The 21,868-nt window shown below is 47.3% G+C and overlaps 1 protein-coding gene across 1 annotated transcript in view; it reads right to left on the reverse strand.

Moving 5' to 3' along the window:
• LOC119979709 (cubilin-like) overlaps positions 1-21,868 on the reverse strand; it is a 225,388-nt gene that overhangs the window by 172,948 nt on the left and 30,572 nt on the right. Inside the window, exons 6-8 of the mRNA XM_038822269.1 lie at positions 19,273-19,420; positions 13,896-14,104; positions 1,871-2,018 (exon numbers count right to left, since the gene is read on the reverse strand). Coding sequence (XP_038678197.1) covers positions 1,871-2,018; positions 13,896-14,104; positions 19,273-19,420 — 505 coding nt within the window. The remainder of the gene's footprint in view (positions 1-1,870; positions 2,019-13,895; positions 14,105-19,272; positions 19,421-21,868) is intronic.

Genomic DNA, 21,868 nt, shown 5'->3' on the forward strand with positions numbered 1-21,868 from the left:
GGAGAGGGTGCCGCCCGGGATGGGCCAGCGCCGTCGGCTGCTGGATCTGTGGGAGAATGGACATGTGGTCAGTGGGAGGGTTGGATTGATCGTAAGGCAATCACTACTGACGTTTGACTTGTCTTCCAGGTGGAGCTTGGTGGATCCTCACATCTGTGGTGTCCGCCCACATCCGCACTGGTGACAGCCCTATTCTCAGCCACACCAGACACCTCCAGGGCCCGCTCCTCACAGGAGGTGAGGATTCTCAAATCCGGCACGACACCGCCAGCCTGGGCACCACACCGCCAGCCTGGGCACCACACCGCCAGTCTGGGCACCACACCGCCAGTCTGGGCACCACACCGCCAGTCTGGGCACCACACCGCCAGTCTGGGCACCACACCGCCAGCCTGGGCACCACACCGCCAGTCTGGGCACCACACCGCCAGCCTGGGCACCACACCGCCAGCCTGGGCACCACACCACCTGTCTGGGCACCACACCGCCTGTCTGGGCACCACACCGCCAGTCTGGGCACCACACCGCCAGCCTGGGCACCACACCGCCAGCCTGGGCACCACACCACCTGTCTGGGCACCACACCGCCAGTCTGGGCACCACACCGCCAGTCTGGGCACCACACCGCCAGCCTGGGCACCACACCACCTGTCTGGGCACCACACCGCCTGTCTGGGCACCACACCGCCAGCCTGGGCACCACACCACCTGTCTGGGCACCACACCGCCAGTCTGGGCACCACACCGCCAGTCGTGGCACCACACCGCCAGCCTGGGCACCACACCGCCTGTCTGGGCACCACACCGCCAGTCTGGGCACCACACCGCCAGCCTGGGCACCACACCGCCAGTCTGGGCACCACACCGCCAGCCTGGGCACCACACCACCTGTCTGGGCACCACACCGCCAGCCTGGGCACCACACCGCCTGTCTGGGCACCACACCGCCAGCCTGGGCACCACACCGCCAGCCTGGGCACCACACCGCCAGTCGTGGCACCACATCGCCAGCCTGGGCACCACACCGCCAGTCTGGGCACCACACCGCCAGTCTGGGCACCACACCACCAGTCTGGGCACCACACCGCCAGCCTGGGCACCACACCGCCAGTCTGGGCACCATACCGCCAGTCTTGGCACCACATCGCCAGCCTCGGCACCACATCGCCAGTCTGTGCACCACACCGCCAGCCTGGGCACCACACCGCCAGCTTGGGCACCACACCACCAGTCTGGGCACCACACCGCCAGCCTGGGCCCTTTTGTGGCGATTGTGGGAGAGGTTTTCCTGAGGAGACACAGAGAGGGCATCGTGAGCCACACATGTGGTTAACCGTTCTGGGGGGGTGTGAAGGGAGGGTTGGTGTAGAGGGAGACAGCTTAATGTCAGTGGTGGGAAAGGTATGTGAGAATGTGAGAAGTTCTCGAGTTTGGTAGAAAAAAAAGAAAGGCAGAGTATTTCTTAAATGGTGGGAAGTTGGGAAGTGTTGATGTCCAAAGGGACCTGGCTGTCCTTGTTCATGAGTCACTAAGTGCTAGCACACAGGTGCAGCAAGCAATTTGGAAGGCACATTGTATGTTGTCTCTCATTGTTAGGGCATTTGTGTACAGGAGTAAAGATGTCTTACTGCAATTGTGTAGAACCTTTGGTGAGACCGCACGTGGAGTAGTGTGTCCAGCGTTGGTCTCCTTATCTGAGGAACAGAGGGAGTGCAATGGCAGCTGCTTGTGAGACACCAGCAAGGTTTACAGCAGATTCTTGGACGGCACAAGAGGCTGGAAACATCAATAAATCCATTGGCCATGGTTATTAGCCAATAGATACCTCTGACATTATCCAGCTATACTGAGTAGAAACATTGTTACTCACTGAACATCAATGAAGATTAACTGTATTCTTTCATCACTGTCCACAAATATATACCAAGTACATTTTGCATTAATTGGATATCTCCGTGGATAATTGGGGCTGGTAAATGTTCCACTATCATCGTCAAGTTTGCCTCCACATTGTGTATCTAGTAACAACAATGAAATGAGAAACATAAGATATGCTGTATTTTTGTCCTCCAATATATCTGTCTTTACTCTCCTTGAGAATTTACCCCTTCAGCTCTGATATAATTTGATGAGTCACATACTTCAGCAAAGATGATTTTCTCCATAAAGTGCCAAATCTAAACAGCACAATCTAATGTTCACCCATTGTCCATGGTTTATTTCATTTTCATTTATCAAATCCATTTTCCTTATTACATTTGTAACATTTACAACATCACCAGTATAGACTAGGGACATTTATATAACTTTAATAAAGAACAAATAGCATTGCTTAATTATGTTTAAACTGTACTCTGATACATCCTTTGTGTCGAATTGCTGAATAACACTTAGTATCTCGGCTCACATAAAAAGAATGGCGTCTTGGTCAAAACAAAGGACTGCTGTTGTGTATAATACAGCATCCCATTGTAAATCACGAGTTTCAGGAAAGGAATCTGAGAGGAGAAAGTTATGAAGTGAAAATGAAACTCAGGTTGCTTCAGCCAATTAAGTAAAATAGTGTTCTATACTGTTTCATTAAGGTTATTCAGAGCTCATAATATAGAAATAAGAACTCTGTAACATGCTATGTATAATGTGAGCTGGTGCTGAAAAAATTAAACATTTGTTCAAACATTCAAATACAGCACCTGTTGATCAAGACCAAATTATGCTAACGTTTGGGAAAGTGAGAGGATTAATTTATACAACAAACACGGCGGGGGGTCGGAGAATTCAGCCCCAGAAGTGGACTTATAAAGAAACACACAGTGCTGCATGTGGGGCCTTGGACAATGGGGGGGGGGGGGGGGGGGGGGCATACTGAGAGGTGGCTGTGGGAGCATCAATCAGACACCCGAAATTCTGAGTGTGTTGATTGGCTCAATCATGCATATAAAGCAGAACAATTGGGCTCTGATTGGTAGAGTCCCCTTAGAGCAGGAAAGCTCTATCCCAGATGTTGAGAGGTGGTGGTGACTTGAGGACAGTTCGGACGGATCTCCCGATTCTCGTCTGATGTTTCTGAACTTCAATAAACCAGCAACGTGGATTCTGATTTTTGGGGCCAGCAGCCTGAGGCAACAGTGAGGTCTGTGATGACCGGGATCAGGAGGAGACACTGGCCAACAGCCATCGAGGGGAGCAGAGGGGTGACTATCAACCTCGAGGCCAGGGCTGAGGAGGGTAGGAGGCTAACCGACTCAAGAAAGAACACAGGCCAGGCCAGGGCAGGTCAGATAAAGGCAGCAAGCCAGCCAGGTGCACAAGCAGTTGTCACTTCAGCCTGGCCACTCGAATGAAAGGTGAGCAGTCGAGAGGTGCGAGGACCAGGAAGGCATTGCCGTGGTTTTCGGGGAGCAGCAGGGCAACTCAACCAGAGTTGAAGGGTTGGAGAACCAGACTAGCAAAGGCCAGAGAAGAGCCAGGTAGCCAATAGCAGCAGCCAGTGAGCTACCACAGGCAAACCTGCGAGCTTAGGTCATCGACGGGAGCAGCTGCAGGGGTAATTCGACCCCCCTAGGCCAGGCTGAGGAGGGCAAAGAAGCCAGATCTTTCTGAAAATTCATATTCGGTGAGGTCAAGACAGGTCAGTCAATGTTAAGAGCCACTATGAATCTGGCAGTCAAACATGCAGACAGTTGAAAGCAAGGCAAAGGGTCGAAGCTAGGCAAAATTACAGTTTGGCACTTTATTTTCGAAGGTTTCAAGTATTGAGCAGTGCCAAAACTCCACATCCACCCTCAACAACAACATCCACTGAAGGTTTTGGTGACTTGTCTGATGTGTCATGTGAGAGTACCTTTAAGAAATTGGTGTTTATCAGTGATGTCAGAGTGTGGGTGGAGCTGAGCTCTGGCTCTGCTTTTTAGTTTCACTTTGAGAAAAGCTTGGGTGTGTCTGTGATTATTTTGGATTCGTTTTCAGTGTTGGAGCTGAAGCCAGACAAAACAGGTGTACTGCTGTTCTCTCTGCCATGAAAAGACTATGGGCGGTATTCTCTGCTCCACGGCACTGGAGCAGTTCTTGCCGCTCCAGCCTCCTTATGAGGCGTCATATGGGCGCTGTGTCAACCCGCGCATGCGCAGTTGGGGCAACTTATTCCTGCGCATGCACAGTTGGGCCACGCCATCCTGCGCGGGGAACTTCTTATGTGCGCCGGCCCCTCACCAAAATGGCGCCGGGGTTCTGGGTCCGGCCGTGGAAGGAGGGTAGGCCCGGGGGGAGGGGGGGAGAGGCCGGCCCACCGATTGGTAGGCCCTGATCGCAGGCCAGTCCCCATCGGAGGCGCCCCCGGTGAAGGAGCCCTCCTCCTAACCCCCCCACAGGCCGGCCCCCAGCGTTCCCGCACAGTTCCCGCCAGCAGCGACCAGGTGTGAATGGCGCTGGCGGGACTGTAATTCTTCTCGCCGGTCGCTCATCCCATCCGGGCCAGAGAATCGCCGCTCGCCATTTGCGGTGATTCTCCGAGCGGCCCGGCACGATTCTCGTGGCGCTGGTTTCGGGGGGTGGGAGAATCGCATGCGGGTGTCGGGGTGGCTCACGCGGCGCCCCGCCGATTCTCCCACCCGGCGTGAGGGGGGGGCGGGAGAATACCGCCCCCTCTCTTGCTCATTTGGTAAATTCAGAATTATAAATGTTCTCAGTAGTGAATGTAAACCTGATGTGCTTCTGCCAAAAGGTGTTTCTTTTGTCTTCTGGATGTTTTCCGGGAAGTTATTAAAGATTACTTGGTGTTGTATTCTTTGGAGGTTGTATTTGAATTTACGGTTGCTGAGATGTTCACTGTATGTTTTAAAAAGGTTAACTTGAGTTCATAGAATAAACATTGTTTTACTTTAAAAAATACTTTTCCATTTCTGCTGTACCACACCTGTAGAGTGGGCCGTGTGCTCCCCATACCACAATCTATTAAAAGTTGTAGGTCAGGTGAACTCCACCATACACTTTGGGGTTCTCTAAACCCTGGCCCATAACAGATGACTGTGACCTGCTGATATCTGGAGACAACACAAGCTGAAAAGCTTGAATAAGAAGTGGACTCTGAAGTGGGAATGAAACTACAAGATATTGTTCAAGCTCATTCGTGTGCAGCTGATGTGAGGAACGAAACCTACCCTGAAGACATTTCATTATGGCGAAAATCTATTCCACTGGGTATGATTGAATATTTTGTAATAAATCGACCCGAGGACATAGATAATATGGAATATTTGAGAAAAGTGTTTGACTTTTGAGGCAGAAAGCAGTTTAGAAGTCTTCATAGGTCCCATTCTGTGAGGGTGAAGGGAATGGGCATGGCGGAAAGGAGAAATTGGTTGATATTTTCGGAAACGTCCAAGTCAGTCTACTGTTATGTTTGCAAATTATTCCCTGACCCGATTAAAGGGAAACTATCATTTGTGGATGGGCACTCTATGTGGAGAAATGTTGGAAGAAATATTTCTGATCATGATACTTCCAAAGCTCATATTAAGGCCATGTGTGCATTCATTCAAAGATGTGAATTATATGGGAGAATTGATTCAGCATTATTGGCTCAATTTGGAAAGGAGTGTTCTTACTGAAGGAAGGTGCTGTGACGTTTTGCTGCCACAGTCAACTGCTGCCTTTCTTGGGACTTCCGTTGAGAAGATATGATGAATCATCAGTGCCAAGTTGAAGAATTAATTTTTTAGCCTGCCTTCAATATCTTAGTAAATCTGACAAGCTTCTCAAATGGAATTTGAAAAGTCATCAATATTGTGGCTCAGGAAAGACCAACGTTTTAACACAGCGAACCTATGATGACATCATCACAAGAATGGAAGAATGGCTCAGAAACCAATTCACTAAAGAAGTCAAAGATGCCAAATACTATTTCATATTATTTTACGTGCTTTTCAACAGAAGTTCAGATGAGAATGCTAAGAGCCACTGCAGTAAATGATTAACTGAGTTCTACCGGGAGGACATAGACACAAATCATTTTGAAGAGAAGTGAAACCATTCATTCATTTCATTGATAATGATGATCTCTGTGCTTTGATTTGCAAAGATTTGTACAACATAGTTTGCAGGCAATCTTTGCAAATATGAGATATTAACAATATCTGCCACAAATGATTCTGGTGAACATTTTTCTCTGTTTTGTAAAGTGTGAAAAATGATTTGCGAAGTACGATAACTCAGGAACATTTGACAAGTTCAGCAATCTTGACAATTGAAAGTGCATTCTTACAAAATTTACCCACGATGATGTCATTGATGATTTTGTGAAAAACAAATGCAGAAGAAAAGCCATCGAAATTGCCATGGATTGCAAACAACTGATGAAGCAAGAAAATCTAAAATATCTGCAATGGGGATTTAAAAAGCACTAAGGCAGTGATTTGTGTATTTTGGTGGCTTGCGTTGTTTGAGTTCAGGGTGGGCTGGGTCATGAGGGCATTGATTTCATTGCAGGTAGTGTTTGAAGTTTTCCCAGTGAGCCAGAGAAAACACAGCCATAGTGAGGCACAGCAAAGAATGAGTTTGGGAATTTGAAGCTAGGTGGGAATTCGAAGCTGGGTGGGGAGGAGGTGCTTTTTATCCCTGATAAGTGACTGGCAAGTAGTTTTTCTTTTCATTTGTATATTTATTTACTTTTTCTTTCGTTTTTTGGAATTGTAGTTGGATAAGTTAACCTAAGGTTTAAGACATGGCAGGAGGTCCCAGACCCGTGTCATGCTCCTCGTGTGCGGTGTGGGAGCTCAGGAATACGTCCACTGTCCCTGGCTCCTTCACGTGCAAGAAGTGTGTCCAGTTGCAGCGCCTGTTAGACCGCTTGATGGCTCTGGAGCTGCGGATCGACTCATTTTGGAGCATCCGCGATGTTGAGGACGTCGTGGATAGCACGTTCAGCGAGTTGGTCACACCACAGGTGAAAGTTACTGAGCAAGATAGAAAATGGGTGACCAAAAGACAGAGCAAGAGTAGGAAGGCAGTGCAAATGTCCCCTGCGGTCATCTCCCTGCAAAACAGATATACCGCTTTGAATATTGTTGAGGGAGATGGCTCACCAGGGCAAAGCAGCAGCAGCCAGGTTCATGGCACCATGGCTGGCTCTGCTGCGCAGGAGGGCAGGAAGAAGAATGGCAGGGCTATAGTGATAGGGGACTCAATCGTAAGGGGAATAGACAGGCGGTTCTGTGGACGCAATCGAGACTCTACGATGGTATGTTTCCTCCCTGGTACAAGGGTCAAGGATGTCTCGGAGCGGCTGCAGGACATTCTGGGGAGGGGGGAGGATGGACAGCCAGCTGTTGTGGTGCACATAGGCACCAACGATATAGGTACAAAATGGGATGAAGTCCTACAAGCTGGATTCAGGGCGTTAGAAGTTAAACTAAAAAGTAGGACCTCAAAGGTAGTAATCTCAGGAATGCTACCAGTGCCACGAGTTAGTCAGAGCAGGAATGTCAGGATAGATAGGATGAATGCGTGGCTCAAGAGATGGTGCAAGAGGGAGGGATTCAGATTCCTGGGCCATTGGAACCGTTTCAGGGGGAGGTGGGGCCAGTACAAACCGGATGGTCTGCACCTGGGCAGGACTGGAACCGATGTCCTGGGGGGGTATTTGCTAGAGCTGTTGGGGAGGATTTAAACTAATGTGGCAGGGGGATGGGATCCGATGTAGGAAGTCGGAGGGAAGTAAAACGGGCCTGAAACAAAAAGCAGTAAGGGGGAAAGTGTAAGACAGAGAAGCCATAGTCAAAAATCAAAGAGTGCCACAGTACAGGGTACAATGACTGAGGAGAGTGTGAAAAGGGAGGTGGCCAATGCAGGATTGAGGGTGTTGTACCTAAATGCGTGCAGTAAATGGAACAAGGTAAATGAGCTTGTTGCGCACATTGAAATAGGCCGGTACGATGTTGTGGGCATCACAGAGATGTGGCTTCAAGGGGATCAGGGCTGGGATCTAAATATCCAAGTATATATGTCCTATCGAAAGGACAGGCAGATGGGCAAAGGGGGCGGGGTTGCATTGTTAGTCAGGAATTAAGTTAAATCGATAGCAAGGAGCGATATTGGATCAGAAGGCAGAGAATCTCTGTGGGTAGAGGTGAGGAATCGCAAAGGTGAAAATACCCTGATGGGAGTTATGTACAGACCCCCTAGCAGTACAGTAGTCAGGATGTGGGGCAGAAAATAAATCAGGAGATAGAAAAGACATGTAAAAAAGGCAATATTACAATAATCTTGGGGGACTTCAATATGTTGGTGGACTGGGAAAATTAGGTTGGTAGTGGATCCCAAGAAATGGAATTTGTGGAATGTCTCAGAGATGGTTTTTTGGAGCAGCTTATGACAGAGCTTATTAGGGAACAGGCAATTCTGTATTTGGTGATGTGTAATGAGGCAGACTTGATTCAGGAACTTAAGGTGAATGAACCCTTAGGGAGCAGTGACCACAATATGATAGAATTTACCCTGCAGTTTGAGAGGGAGAAGCTGCAATCAGATGTAACGGTATTACAATTAAATAAGGGTAACTACAAGGACATGAGGGAGGAGCTGGCTAGAGTTTATGGGAGAAGGAGCCGAGCAGGGAAGACAGTGGAACAGCAATGGCAGGAGTTTTTGGGGGTTATTAGAGAGGTACAACAGAAATTCATCCCAAGGAGGAGGAACCATGCGAAGGGGAGGACAAGGCATCGATTGCTGACGAGGGATGTCAAGGACAGTACAAAGGCTAAAGAAAAAGCATACAAAGTGGCGAGAGTTAGTGGGAAACCAGAGGATTGGGAAGCCTTTAAAAGCGAGCAGAGGACAACTAAAAAGCAAGAATGGGGGAGAAGATGCAGTACCAGTGCAAGCTAGTTAGTAATATAAAGGAAGGTAGGAAGAGATTTTTTCAATATATAAAAGGTAAGAGAGAGGCAAAAATAGACATTGGACCACTGGAAATTGTGGCTGGAGAAGTAATAATAGGAAACAAAGAAATGGCAGACAAACTAAATAGTTACTTTGCATCAGTCTTCACGGTGGAAGACACCAGTAGGATGCACGAGCTCCAGGAGAACCAGGGGGAAGAGGTGAGTGCAGTGACCATTACTAAGTAGAAGGTTCTGGGGAAACTGAAACACCTAAAGGTGAATAAGTCACCTGGACCGGATGGAGTACACCCCAGGGTCCTAAAAGAGATGGCTAAGGAAATTGTGGAGGCATTAGTGATGATCTTTCAGGAATTACTGGAGGCAGGAAGGGTCCCAGAGGACTGAAAGGTGGCTAATGTAACTGTTTAAGAAGGGAGGGAGGCCGAAGGCGGGAAATTATAGGCCGGTTAGCCTGACTTTGGTCATTGGTAAGATTTTAGAGTCTGTTATTAAAGATGAGAATGCGAAGCACTTGGAAGTGCATGGTAAAATAGGACTGAGTCATCACGGCTTTGTCAAAAGGAGGTCGTGCATGACAAATCTGTTAGAGTTCTTTGAGGAGGTAACAAGCAAGTTAGACAAAGGAGAACCAGTGGACGTGATTGATTTAGATTTCCAGAAGGCCTTTGACAAGGTGTCGCATAGGAGACTGTGAAATAAGTTAAGAGCCCATGGTGTTAAAGGTAAGATCCTGGCATGGATAGAGGATTGGATGACTGGCAGAAGGCAAAGAGTGGGGATAAAGGGGTCTTTTTCAGGATGGCAGCCGGTAACCAGTGGTGTGGCTCTGGGGTCTGTGCTGGGACCACAACTTTTTACAATATACATTAATGATCTGGAAGAAGGTACTGAAGGCACTGTTGCTAAGTTTGCAGATGATACAAAGATCTGTAGAGGGACAGGTAGAATTGAGGAAGCAAGGGAGCTGCAGAAGGACTTGGACAAGCTAGGAGAGTGGGCAATGAAGTGGCAAATGAAATACAATGTGGAAAAGTGTGAGATTATGCACTTTGGAAGGAGGAATCTAGGCATAGACTATTTCGAAATGGGGAAATGCTTTGGAAAGCAGAAGCACGAAGGGACTTGGGAGTCCTTGTTCACGATTCTCTTAAGTTAATGTGCAGGTTCAGTCGGCAGTTAAGAAGGTAAATGCAATGTTAGCATTCATGTCAAGCGGGCTAGAATACAAAACCAGGGATGTACTTCTCAGGCTGTATAAGGCTCTGGTCAGACCCCATTTGGAGTATTGTGAGCAGTTTTGGGCCCCATATCTAAGGAAGGATGTGCTGGCCTTGGAAAGGGTCCAGAGGAGGTTCACAAGACTGATCCCTGGATTGAAGAACTTGTCATATGAGGAACGTTTGAGGACTCTGGGTCTGTACTCGTTGGAGTTTAGAAGATGGAGAGGATGTTTCCACTTGTCGGAAAAACTAGAACCAGAGAACACTATCTCAGGTTAAAGGGACGATCCTTTAAAACAGAGATGAGGAGGAATTTCTTCAGCCAGAGGGTTGTGGATCTGTGGAACTCTTTGCCACAGAAGGCTGTGGAGGCCAATTCACTGAATGTCTTTAAAACAGAGATAGATAGGTTCTTGATTAATAAGGGGATCAGGGGTTATGGGGAGAAGGCAGGAGAATAGGGATGAGAAAATATCAGCCATGATTGAATGGCGGAGCAGACTCAATGGGCCAAGTGGCCTAATTCTGCTTCTATGTCTTATGGTCTTATGTTATTTGGGGCCATGTTACCAGAGGGCGGGAGGACATCATGGGAGCCCCACAGAAAGGGAGAGCTTGGAATCCCAGAAGTGTGAGACTGCCTCCGATTACAATCAGAATCTCCATCCCCGAAAGCAGGGGCAATAGCAGCTAAAACCACAATTGCAGCTGAAATGTAGCAGCTGTGGGGGTGGGGGGGGGGGGGGGGGTGGTTCTTTACAATATCTTTAAACACTGGAGTTGTGATCATGCCATTAATGTTCTCATTACATCTTCATTGGAGCCACTGGTTTGGTAAATTTGCTAATTTACAGTTTCTGGTCCATGCTGCTTCTACAGAAAAAACAGAGAACTCGAGACCTGCCAGTTTAATGTCAGTGATGGAAAAAATACTGGAACCTACACTGAAAGAATGAACAGCAGAACAACTGGAGAATTAAACTATAATTGCAAATATTCATCACAGATGCTGAATTACTGAAGCTTGCTTCATTATACTGCATAGACTGAGAATTGGTTAAATGACAGAAAACTTATGGAGGAATAAAAGGGTCATTCTCAGGTTGGCAGGCCTTAACTGGTGGATAACCGCAAGGATCCGTGCTGGGATCACAGCTTGTTCACAATCTAAATAAATCACTTGGATATGGAGACCAAATGTAATAACTGCAAGTTTGCTAAATCCTGGTGGAAATGTAAGTTGTGAGAAGGATGCAAGGAGGCTTCAAGGGATTTGGACGAGCTAAGTGATTGAGCATGAACGCAGCAGATGGAAGGTAATGTGAGAAAGTGAGAAGTTATCCACTTTGGTAGAAAGAAACAAAAAGGCAGAGAATTTCTTAAATGGTGAAACATTGGGAAGTGTTGATGTCCAAAGGGACCTGGCTGACCTTGAGCCACTAAAAGCTAGAACGCAGGCGCAGCAAGCAATTTGGAAGGCATGTGGTATGTTATCTCTCAGTGTTAAGACATCTTGATATCTTGCTGCAATTGTATAGAACCTTTGGTAACACTGCACCTGGAGCAGTGTGTCCAGTTTTCGTCTCTTTATCTAAGGAAGGATACACTTGCCACAAAGGGAGTGCAATGCAGGTTCACCAGACTGATTACTGGGATGGCGGGATTGTATTTGGTAGAGATATTTAGGAATTCGATCCTGTTTCGATGAATGAAAGGTTTGAATCTTTGAATCATTGAAACTTACAAATTTCTTACATGATGTGACAGTATAGATGTGGCTGGGTGATGAATCTAGAACCAGAGACACAGTCTCACAATAATAATTTTTTTTAAATAAATAAATTTACAGTACCCAATTTATTTATTTTTGCCAATTAAGGGGCAATTTAGTGTGGCCAATCCGCCTACCCTGCACATCTTTGGGTTGTGGGGGTGAAATCCACGCAGACACGGGGAGAATGTGCAAACTCCACACGGACAGTGACCCAGAGCCGGGATCGAACCTGGGACCTCGGCGCCGTGAGGCAGCAGGGCTAACCCACTGCGTCACCGTGCTGCCCTTCAATAATAATAACCTTTTATTGCCACAAGTATGAAGTTACTGTGAAAAGCCCCGAGTCGCCACATTTCGGCACCTGTTCGGGTAAGCTGGCACAGTAATTGAATCCGCGCTGCTGGCCTTGTAATGCATCGCAAACCAGCTGTCTAGCCCACTGAGCTAAACCAGCCAGGTCATTTTAGGCTCAGATGAGGGATTTCTTCACTCAGACGGTGGTGAATCTTTAGAATTCTCTACCCCAGAGGACTGTGGAAGGACAATCACAGAACTCGCTCAAGACAGAAATCGATAGATTTCAGGATACCAATCACACCAAGGGATATAGAGATAGTGGAGGAAAATTGTACAAAAAAAGGTTATCAGCTACGATCTGTGCAGAAAGGGGTTGACCGGTGGAATGGCCTACTCCTGCTGCTATGTTTTTCTGTTCCTGTGTTCTTATGTTGACCTGAGAGAAATATTTGAAGGTGTTTAAATATTAAATGTCACAAACTTTAATTTTCACATATCATCAACAAGTTACCCCAGTTGACTCATAACAAAGGTTAGGATATATGGAATCGAGGATAATTAGCTAAATGGAAATTTAAAAATAAGAAGTGAAGACTGGAGGTGAAGTGTATTCAGATTAGAAAGCGATTGAAAATGTGGTTCCACAAGGATCAGGGATGAACCCATTGTTATTTATAAATTATATCTGTGGTTTTGACTATGAAACAAGCAAGATGACATCAAAATTTACAAATGATAGCATTGGAGAAGACATTAGAAAGCTTAGAGAGTAAGCCGTTAAGTAGAAAATGAGTTTCAAGACAGATAAATGAGACGATGCACTTTGTTTTAAAAAGATAGAAACATCACTTAAATCTGAGCTAATAAAACATAGTGACTGGGTTAGGAAAGCAAAGGGATCTTTGCACAAAGATGAATAAATCATTAAAAACAGCATTGATAGTAAAATAATAAAAAATGGCAATTTACCACTCAGATTTATTTCTAGACTGCATAATTCAACGATAATGACGTTGTGTAGCATGTATAGAGCCGTGGTGAGGCCATGCGAAATTCACTGAGCACTGTTCTATCTTCCATTGTACAAAAAAACACAGAAACAATGGAGAAAGTACAAATTTGATAAACAAGGGTGGTGCCCAAAACTGAGAGATTACACCTGCAAGGAATAACTGAACAGGTCGGCTACTTTTCTTTAAAAAAGAAACATGGAATGAGCTGACAGAGAACTTCAAAACTGTGAATGATTTGAGCAGCGTAAATACTGGAGAATCCAAAAACATGGACCCAAAATATAAGCCAGTTCCTAATACATCCATTTGTGACATAAGAAGACATGTCTTTACCCAGAGGGTGGAACAAGCTACCACAGGAAATGGTTGAGACAGATCGCTTAGATACTTTCTAAGGAAAAGTAGATGATTACATGGAAGAAAAGGGGCAAGAAATAGGCTGAGATGAGGCAGCTGGAAAAGGAGAAATCTCTTGTTGAGAAGGCACACGGACACAGATTAGTTCTGGCCTATTTCTATGCTGTATATTCTGTACAGTTCTTTATAATAAGAGCATCATGATGCGAGGCATAATGAATGGAGATCTTAACAAATCCTTATCGACTCTCTGAAAGTAGTCACATCTGCTAAATCATTTTTCTACCCTGCGAATACCAACTGCACAGATCAAGAGAAGAAATTTATCACTTACTTTTATTTGCAGATATCTCAAAGTAATTTGCAGTAAAGCCGGGACCACTATTTTGGGAATCAGATTGGAAATAAACAGTCATAGCGTTGGACGATGATGTAAATGCACGATTTGATCCAGTACATATTGTGGAAAGCACTGGAGAATTTGTTGAAGGCCCATCATATATTTTAACATAATCTTTTGAGCAACCTGGTGTAGCTTCCAACCTGCAGAGAGAATTAATTTCCCATTTCATTTCTTTTATGAACAATTTACTTCATAAACCCTGCCCCATATTGGATACCAATTCAAAACATATGGAGGCATTGAACAAGGATCAACCAAAAAGTTCCAAACTTTGTCAACTCAAACACAAATGTACCTCAGGTTAATGTAATGTAATTATTAGATCATCTGAGGGAGGGACAAATGTCAGGTGGATGTACCTTCAAGAAATGTCTGTTTATCAAATAGCTGCAGTGATGTCAGTGTATGGGTGGAGCTGGCTGTCAGTCGGTCTTTTTACTTTCATTTTGAGCTGGAAAGTTGGTTTGTGGCTCTGTTTTTTGTTTCATTTTCAGTTGGAGAGCTGTATTCAAACAAGAAGCTGTATCTCTCTCTCTCTCTCTAAAAAATATCTCCAGATTCCTTGATGATTTCAAAGTCATACATGTTTCTGTCGAGAATTTAAACCTGCTGTCTTTGTTAAAAAAGGGTTTAACTTATGGATGTTGCTAGGAAAGGTATTAAGGGTTACCTATAGAGTATTGTATCTGTGGGGTTATGTGTGTTGGTAGTTGGTAAGACGTTGACTGTGTGTTTATAAAATGTTAACTTGGTTCGTAGAATAAACATTGTTTTGTTTTCAAAAGAGCTTAAGGTCTCTGTTGCATAACACCTGGAGAGTGCGCTCCCCAAAACCAAAATCTATTAAAAGTTGTGGGTCAGGTGAACTCCATGATATACTTTGGAGTTTTCTAAACCCTGGCCCATAATAAATTGGGGGCTTGTGGGGTAAAAGTCTATCTTTCGTGATTCGGTTGGCTTAGTGAATTTAAAGACGGTGAGAGGTGAGTATATATGTGTTTTCTTTTCAGGTGTGGTATTCCAGTTTTAGTAGGGAGTGTGTTATGGACAATGGCTCTTTCAGAGGCTCGGAGGTTTTTGAGGGCGGAGAAGGTTACACACAGTGCCTTACGAACAGAGACTAAAAAAAAGGCTTTTAGATTTGGCAGACATTGCAGTTAAGGTTACCTGACAGGCTACAAAAAGATGAGGTACTTCGGACGGTAGCTGAGCATTAAAAATTTCCTGAGATACAGTATGATGCATTCAAACTGGCAAAAATTCAGTTACAGATTAAAAAGATGGAACATGAGAAAGAATTAAAGCAGCTTGAATACGCAATGAGGGACAAAGAAAAAGAGAAAGAGATAGAGAGGAAATAGGAAAAAAGAGAAAGAGATAGAGAGGATAGGAGAGAGAAAGAGAGAGAGAGGAAAGGGAAAGAGATAGAGAGGAAAGAGAAAAAGAGAGAGAGTTTGAACTTCGGAAAATGGCCATGAAACACGACAGTCAGTTAAAATTGGCGGATGCAAAGGGAAACATACAGTATGAGGATATTGATGAGGATAATGAACCTGAGCATCATAGTCAAAGGCTTGATGGGGATCTATTTAAATATGTCAATGCATTGGCAAGGTTTGATGATAAGGAGGTAGAATCTTTTTTCATTTCATTTGAGAGGTAGCTAAAGAAATGAAGTGTCCACAGGACATGTGGGTATTACTGATTCAAACAAAGTTGGTCGGTCGAGCTAGTGAAGTGTTTGCATCACTATCACAGGAGGTATCGGAAACGTATGAGGAGGTGAAAAAATCCATCTTAGGTGCATATGAACTAGTGCCTGAAGCCGACAGAGAAAGGATTAGAAATTTAAGGAAAGAACCTGGTCAAACATACTTGGAGTTTTAAAGGATTAAACAGAGTCATTTTGATCGGTGGATAAGGGCTTTAAAAATAGACCAAATGTATGAAGCTCTCAGAGAAATTATACTTTTGGAGGAGTTTAAAAATTCAATTCCTGATGTATTGAGAACTCATGTGGAAGAGCAGAGGACTAAAACTGTGAGGTTAGCAGCAGAAATGGCAGATGAGTATGAATTAGTTCATAAATCAAAGCTTGGTTTCAGACATCAGAAACTGGGGAAAAGAGAAATACTCAAGTGGTAGAGGTCAAGGTGATCTGATGGGAGATAATAAGGAGAGTGTACCTCAGATTAAAAAAGAAATCCAGGAGGGTAGAAGAGACATTAAAAGCTTCAAATTTTTTCACTGTAATGGTCTAAATGTTTACAGGGCCAAGTTTATGACAGTGAACACATTTGATACATTTCTTTTCATTCCTCTTCAACCCTCCTGGATTTCTTTTTTAATCTGAGACATACTCTCCTTCTTATCTCCCATCAGACCTCCTTTACCTGTACCACTTGAATATTTCTCTTTTCCCCAGTGGGGGTGTGTGCTTGGGCGGGGTGCTCTTTCCAGGGGCTGATGCATATTCAAACCATATCAGTTGCGGGGCAACTTTTGGCACTGTCTGTCGCCCCACGGCCAGAGGCCTCGGCAGTTGATGGGGGTTATGGATGGTTGGTGGGTCTACAGGCAGAGACAAATGTTACACATGATCCAGGGGTTGGCACGGTAGTGCTGTGTCCAGGTTGCCCCCCAGGTGCCCCCCAGAACCTTCGCTACAACTCTCCGTGTGCTGACCCCAAGACGCGGCCTTATTAGAAGGGTGAAACCCGGGAGAGCTGCGGCCACCGTCACAACCCCATGGGACTGGTCCGGGTTGACACTCAGTGCTACTTCCACCTGGTTGGTGCACCTAGGGCCCTGGGGTTCACCTTGGGATGGAGGGCCAGCTGGTTTCAGACCTACTGCTCCTGTATCATCTGGCTCTGCCAGCCCTGGCGTCTCCCCATGGTCTGCACCATCGTGTTGACGCCCTTGACGATGTTCTCAGTAACTGGGACATGTTCTGCAGCGCCTTGGCAATGCCCACCTGTGACTGGGACAAGCTTTTCAGCGCCTCGGCCATTCCCATCTGAGAGCAGGACATGTCCTGCAGAACCTCATCAAGGTCGGCCTTGTACTGCGTGACATCCTGCAGTGAGGTAGACATACTGCCAAGACCCCAAGTCGTGGCCATCACTGACTGCATGATGCTTTGGATACTTTCACTCATGGTGCCGATTTCGTGCACCAGGATCTTCACTGCGGCTGCCATCCTTGCAGTGTAGCCTTGGTGCCACTCATTGCTAGTGCCATCACCAGTGCCCGTAACCTCTGGGGCTCCTTCAATCGGCTATGGATCTGCTGGAGTGATGCTGACATCTCCCTCTGAACATCCAGGTTGCTCCCTATCATCTCCATCAGCTCTGAGTAATACTGTTCCAGAGACTCTGCATCAGGTTGGGACACAGCTGGGTCCTGGGATGCAGCAGACCTCGAATTGCTGTCTCGCCTGGGGGTTTCTGCCTCGACCAGATGTGCATCATCGACAGTATGGTGCTCATCAGATTGTGCCCCAGAAGCCTATCCACTAACATTTCACACCGAGGTGTGTTTATCTGCGCTGGTGGAGGATGGGAGTGACAGCTGTGATGCGACTATGACAGTTGCATCCTCGGAACTCTCCTCAGAAGTGTTTTACTTGGGGTCAGGAGAGGGTGCCGCCCGGGATGGGCCAGCGCCGTCGGCTGCTGGATCTGTGGGAGAATGGACATGTGGTCAGTGGGAGGGTTGGATTGATCGTAAGGCAATCACTACTGACGTTTGACTTGTCTTCCAGGTGGAGCTTGGTGGATCCTCACATCTGTGGTGTCCGCCCACATCCGCACTGGTGACAGCCCTATTCTCAGCCACACCAGACACCTCCAGGGCCCGCTCCTCACAGGAGGTGAGGATTCTCAAATCCGGCACCACACCGCCAGCCTGGGCACCACACCGCCAGCCTGGGCACCACACCGCCAGTCTGGGCACCACACCGCCAGCCTGGGCACCACACCGCCAGTCTGGGCACCACACCGCCAGCCTGGGCACCACACCGCCAGTCTGGGCACCACACCGCCAGCCTGGGCACCACACCGCCAGCCTGGGCACCACACCGCCAGCCTGGGCACCACACCACCTGTCTGGGCACCACACCGCCAGTCTGGGCACCACACCGCCAGCCTGGGCACCACACCGCCAGTCTGGGCACCACACCGCCAGCCTGGGCACCACACCACCTGTCTGGGCACCACACCGCCAGTCTGGGCACCACACCGCCAGTCATGGCACCACACCGCCAGCCTGGGCACCACACCGCCTGTCTGGGCACCACACCGCCAGCCTGGGCACCACACCGCCAGCCTGGGCACCACACCGCCAGTCGTGGCACCACACCACCTGTCTGGGCACCACACCGCCAGCCTGGGCACCACACCGCCAGCCTGGGCACCACACCGCCAGCCTGGGCACCACACCGCCAGCCTGGGCACCACACCGCCAGCCTGGGCACCACACCGCCAGTCTGGGCACCACACCGCCAATCTGGGCACCACACCGCCAGCCTGGGCACCACACCGCCAGTCTGGGCACCACACCGCCAGCCTGGGCACCACACCGCCAGTCTGGGCACCATACCGCCAGTCTTGGCACCACATCGCCAGCCTCGGCACCACATCGCCAGTCTGTGCACCACACCGCCAGTCTGTGCACCACATCGCCAGCCTGGGCCCTTTTGTGGCGATTGTGGGAGAGGTTTTCCTGAGGAGACACAGAGAGGGCATCGTGAGCCACACATGTGGTTAACCGTTCTGGGGGGGTGTGAAGGGAGGGTTGGTGTAGAGGGAGACAGCTTAATGTCAGTGGTGGGAAAGGTATGTGAGAATGTGAGAAGTTCTCGAGTTTGGTAGAAAAAAAAAGAAAGGCAGAGTATTTCTTAAATGGTGGGAAGTTGGGAAGTGTTGATGTCCAAAGGGACCTGGCTGTCCTTGTTCATGAGTCACTAAGTGCTAGCACACAGGTGCAGCAAGCAATTTGGAAGGCACATTGTATGTTGTCTCTCATTGTTAGGGCATTTGTGTACAGGAGTAAAGATGTCTTACTGCAATTGTGTAGAACCTTTGGTGAGACCGCACGTGGAGTAGTGTGTCCAGCGTTGGTCTCCTTATCTGAGGAACAGAGGGAGTGCAATGGCAGCTGCTTGTGAGACACCAGCAAGGTTTACAGCAGATTCTTGGACGGCACAAGAGGCTGGAAACATCAATAAATCCATTGGCCATGGTTATTAGCCAATAGATACCTCTGACATTATCCAGCTATACTGAGTAGAAACATTGTTACTCACTGAACATCAATGAAGATTAACTGTATTCTTTCATCACTGTCCACAAATATATACCAAGTACATTTTGCATTAATTGGATATCTCCGTGGATAATTGGGGCTGGTAAATGTTCCACTATCATCGTCAAGTTTGCCTCCACATTGTGTATCTAGTAACAACAATGAAATGAGAAACATAAGATATGCTGTATTTTTGTCCTCCAATATATCTGTCTTTACTCTCCTTGAGAATTTACCCCTTCAGCTCTGATATAATTTGATGAGTCACATACTTCAGCAAAGATGATTTTCTCCATAAAGTGCCAAATCTAAACAGCACAATCTAATGTTCACCCATTGTCCATGGTTTATTTCATTTTCATTTATCAAATCCATTTTCCTTATTACATTTGTAACATTTACAACATCACCAGTATAGACTAGGGACATTTATATAACTTTAATAAAGAACAAATAGCATTGCTTAATTATGTTTAAACTGTACTCTGATACATCCTTTGTGTCGAATTGCTGAATAACACTTAGTATCTCGGCTCACATAAAAAGAATGGCGTCTTGGTCAAAACAAAGGACTGCTGTTGTGTATAATACAGCATCCCATTGTAAATCACGAGTTTCAGGAAAGGAATCTGAGAGGAGAAAGTTATGAAGTGAAAATGAAACTCAGGTTGCTTCAGCCAATTAAGTAAATAGTGTTCTATACTGTTTCATTAAGGTTATTCAGAGCTCATAATATAGAAATAAGAACTCTGTAACATGCTATGTATAATGTGAGCTGGTGCTGAAAAAATTAAACATTTGTTCAAACATTCAAATACAGCACCTGTTGATCAAGACCAAATTATGCTAACGTTTGGGAAAGTGAGAGGATTAATTTATACAACAAACACGGCGGGGGGTCGGAGAATTCAGCCCCAGAAGTGGACTTATAAAGAAACACACAGTGCTGCATGTGGGGCCTTGGACAATGGGGGGGGGGGGGGGGGGCATACTGAGAGGTGGCTGTGGGAGCATCAATCAGACACCCGAAATTCTGAGTGTGTTGATTGGCTCAATCATGCATATAAAGCAGAACAATTGGGCTCTGATTGGTAGAGTCCCCTTAGAGCAGGAAAGCTCTATCCCAGATGTTGAGAGGTGGTGGTGACTTGAGGACAGTTCGGACGGATCTCCCGATTCTCGTCTGATGTTTCTGAACTTCAATAAACCAGCAACGTGGATTCTGATTTTTGGGGCCAGCAGCCTGAGGCAACAGTGAGGTCTGTGATGACCGGGATCAGGAGGAGACACTGGCCAACAGCCATCGAGGGGAGCAGAGGGGTGACTATCAACCTCGAGGCCAGGGCTGAGGAGGGTAGGAGGCTAACCGACTCAAGAAAGAACACAGGCCAGGCCAGGGCAGGTCAGATAAAGGCAGCAAGCCAGCCAGGTGCACAAGCAGTTGTCACTTCAGCCTGGCCACTCGAATGAAAGGTGAGCAGTCGAGAGGTGCGAGGACCAGGAAGGCATTGCCGTGGTTTTCGGGGAGCAGCAGGGCAACTCAACCAGAGTTGAAGGGTTGGAGAACCAGACTAGCAAAGGCCAGAGAAGAGCCAGGTAGCCAATAGCAGCAGCCAGTGAGCTACCACAGGCAAACCTGCGAGCTTAGGTCATCGACGGGAGCAGCTGCAGGGGTAATTCGACCCCCCTAGGCCAGGCTGAGGAGGGCAAAGAAGCCAGATCTTTCTGAAAATTCATATTCGGTGAGGTCAAGACAGGTCAGTCAATGTTAAGAGCCACTATGAATCTGGCAGTCAAACATGCAGACAGTTGAAAGCAAGGCAAAGGGTCGAAGCTAGGCAAAATTACAGTTTGGCACTTTATTTTCGAAGGTTTCAAGTATTGAGCAGTGCCAAAACTCCACATCCACCCTCAACAACAACATCCACTGAAGGTTTTGGTGACTTGTCTGATGTGTCATGTGAGAGTACCTTTAAGAAATTGGTGTTTATCAGTGATGTCAGAGTGTGGGTGGAGCTGAGCTCTGGCTCTGCTTTTTAGTTTCACTTTGAGAAAAGCTTGGGTGTGTCTGTGATTATTTTGGATTCGTTTTCAGTGTTGGAGCTGAAGCCAGACAAAACAGGTGTACTGCTGTTCTCTCTGCCATGAAAAGACTATGGGCGGTATTCTCTGCTCCACGGCACTGGAGCAGTTCTTGCCGCTCCAGCCTCCTTATGAGGCGCCATATGGGCGCTGTGTCAACCCGCGCATGCGCAGTTGGGGCAACTTATTCCTGCGCATGCACAGTTGGGCCACGCCATCCTGCGCGGGGAACTTCTTATGTGCGCCGGCCCCTCACCAAAATGGCGCCGGGGTTCTGGGTCCGGCCGTGGAAGGAGGTAGGCCCGGGGGGAGGGGGGGAGAGGCCGGCCCACCGATTGGTAGGCCCTGATCGCAGGCCAGTCCCCATCGGAGGCGCCCCCGGTGAAGGAGCCCTCCTCCTAACCCCCCCACAGGCCGGCCCCCAGCGTTCCCGCACAGTTCCCGCCAGCAGCGACCAGGTGTGAATGGCGCTGGCGGGACTGTAATTCTTCTCGCCGGTCGCTCATCCCATCCGG

Source organism: Scyliorhinus canicula, chromosome 16, assembly GCF_902713615.1.
Source record: "Scyliorhinus canicula chromosome 16, sScyCan1.1, whole genome shotgun sequence".
NCBI classification, from domain to species: Eukaryota; Metazoa; Chordata; class Chondrichthyes; order Carcharhiniformes; family Scyliorhinidae; genus Scyliorhinus; species Scyliorhinus canicula.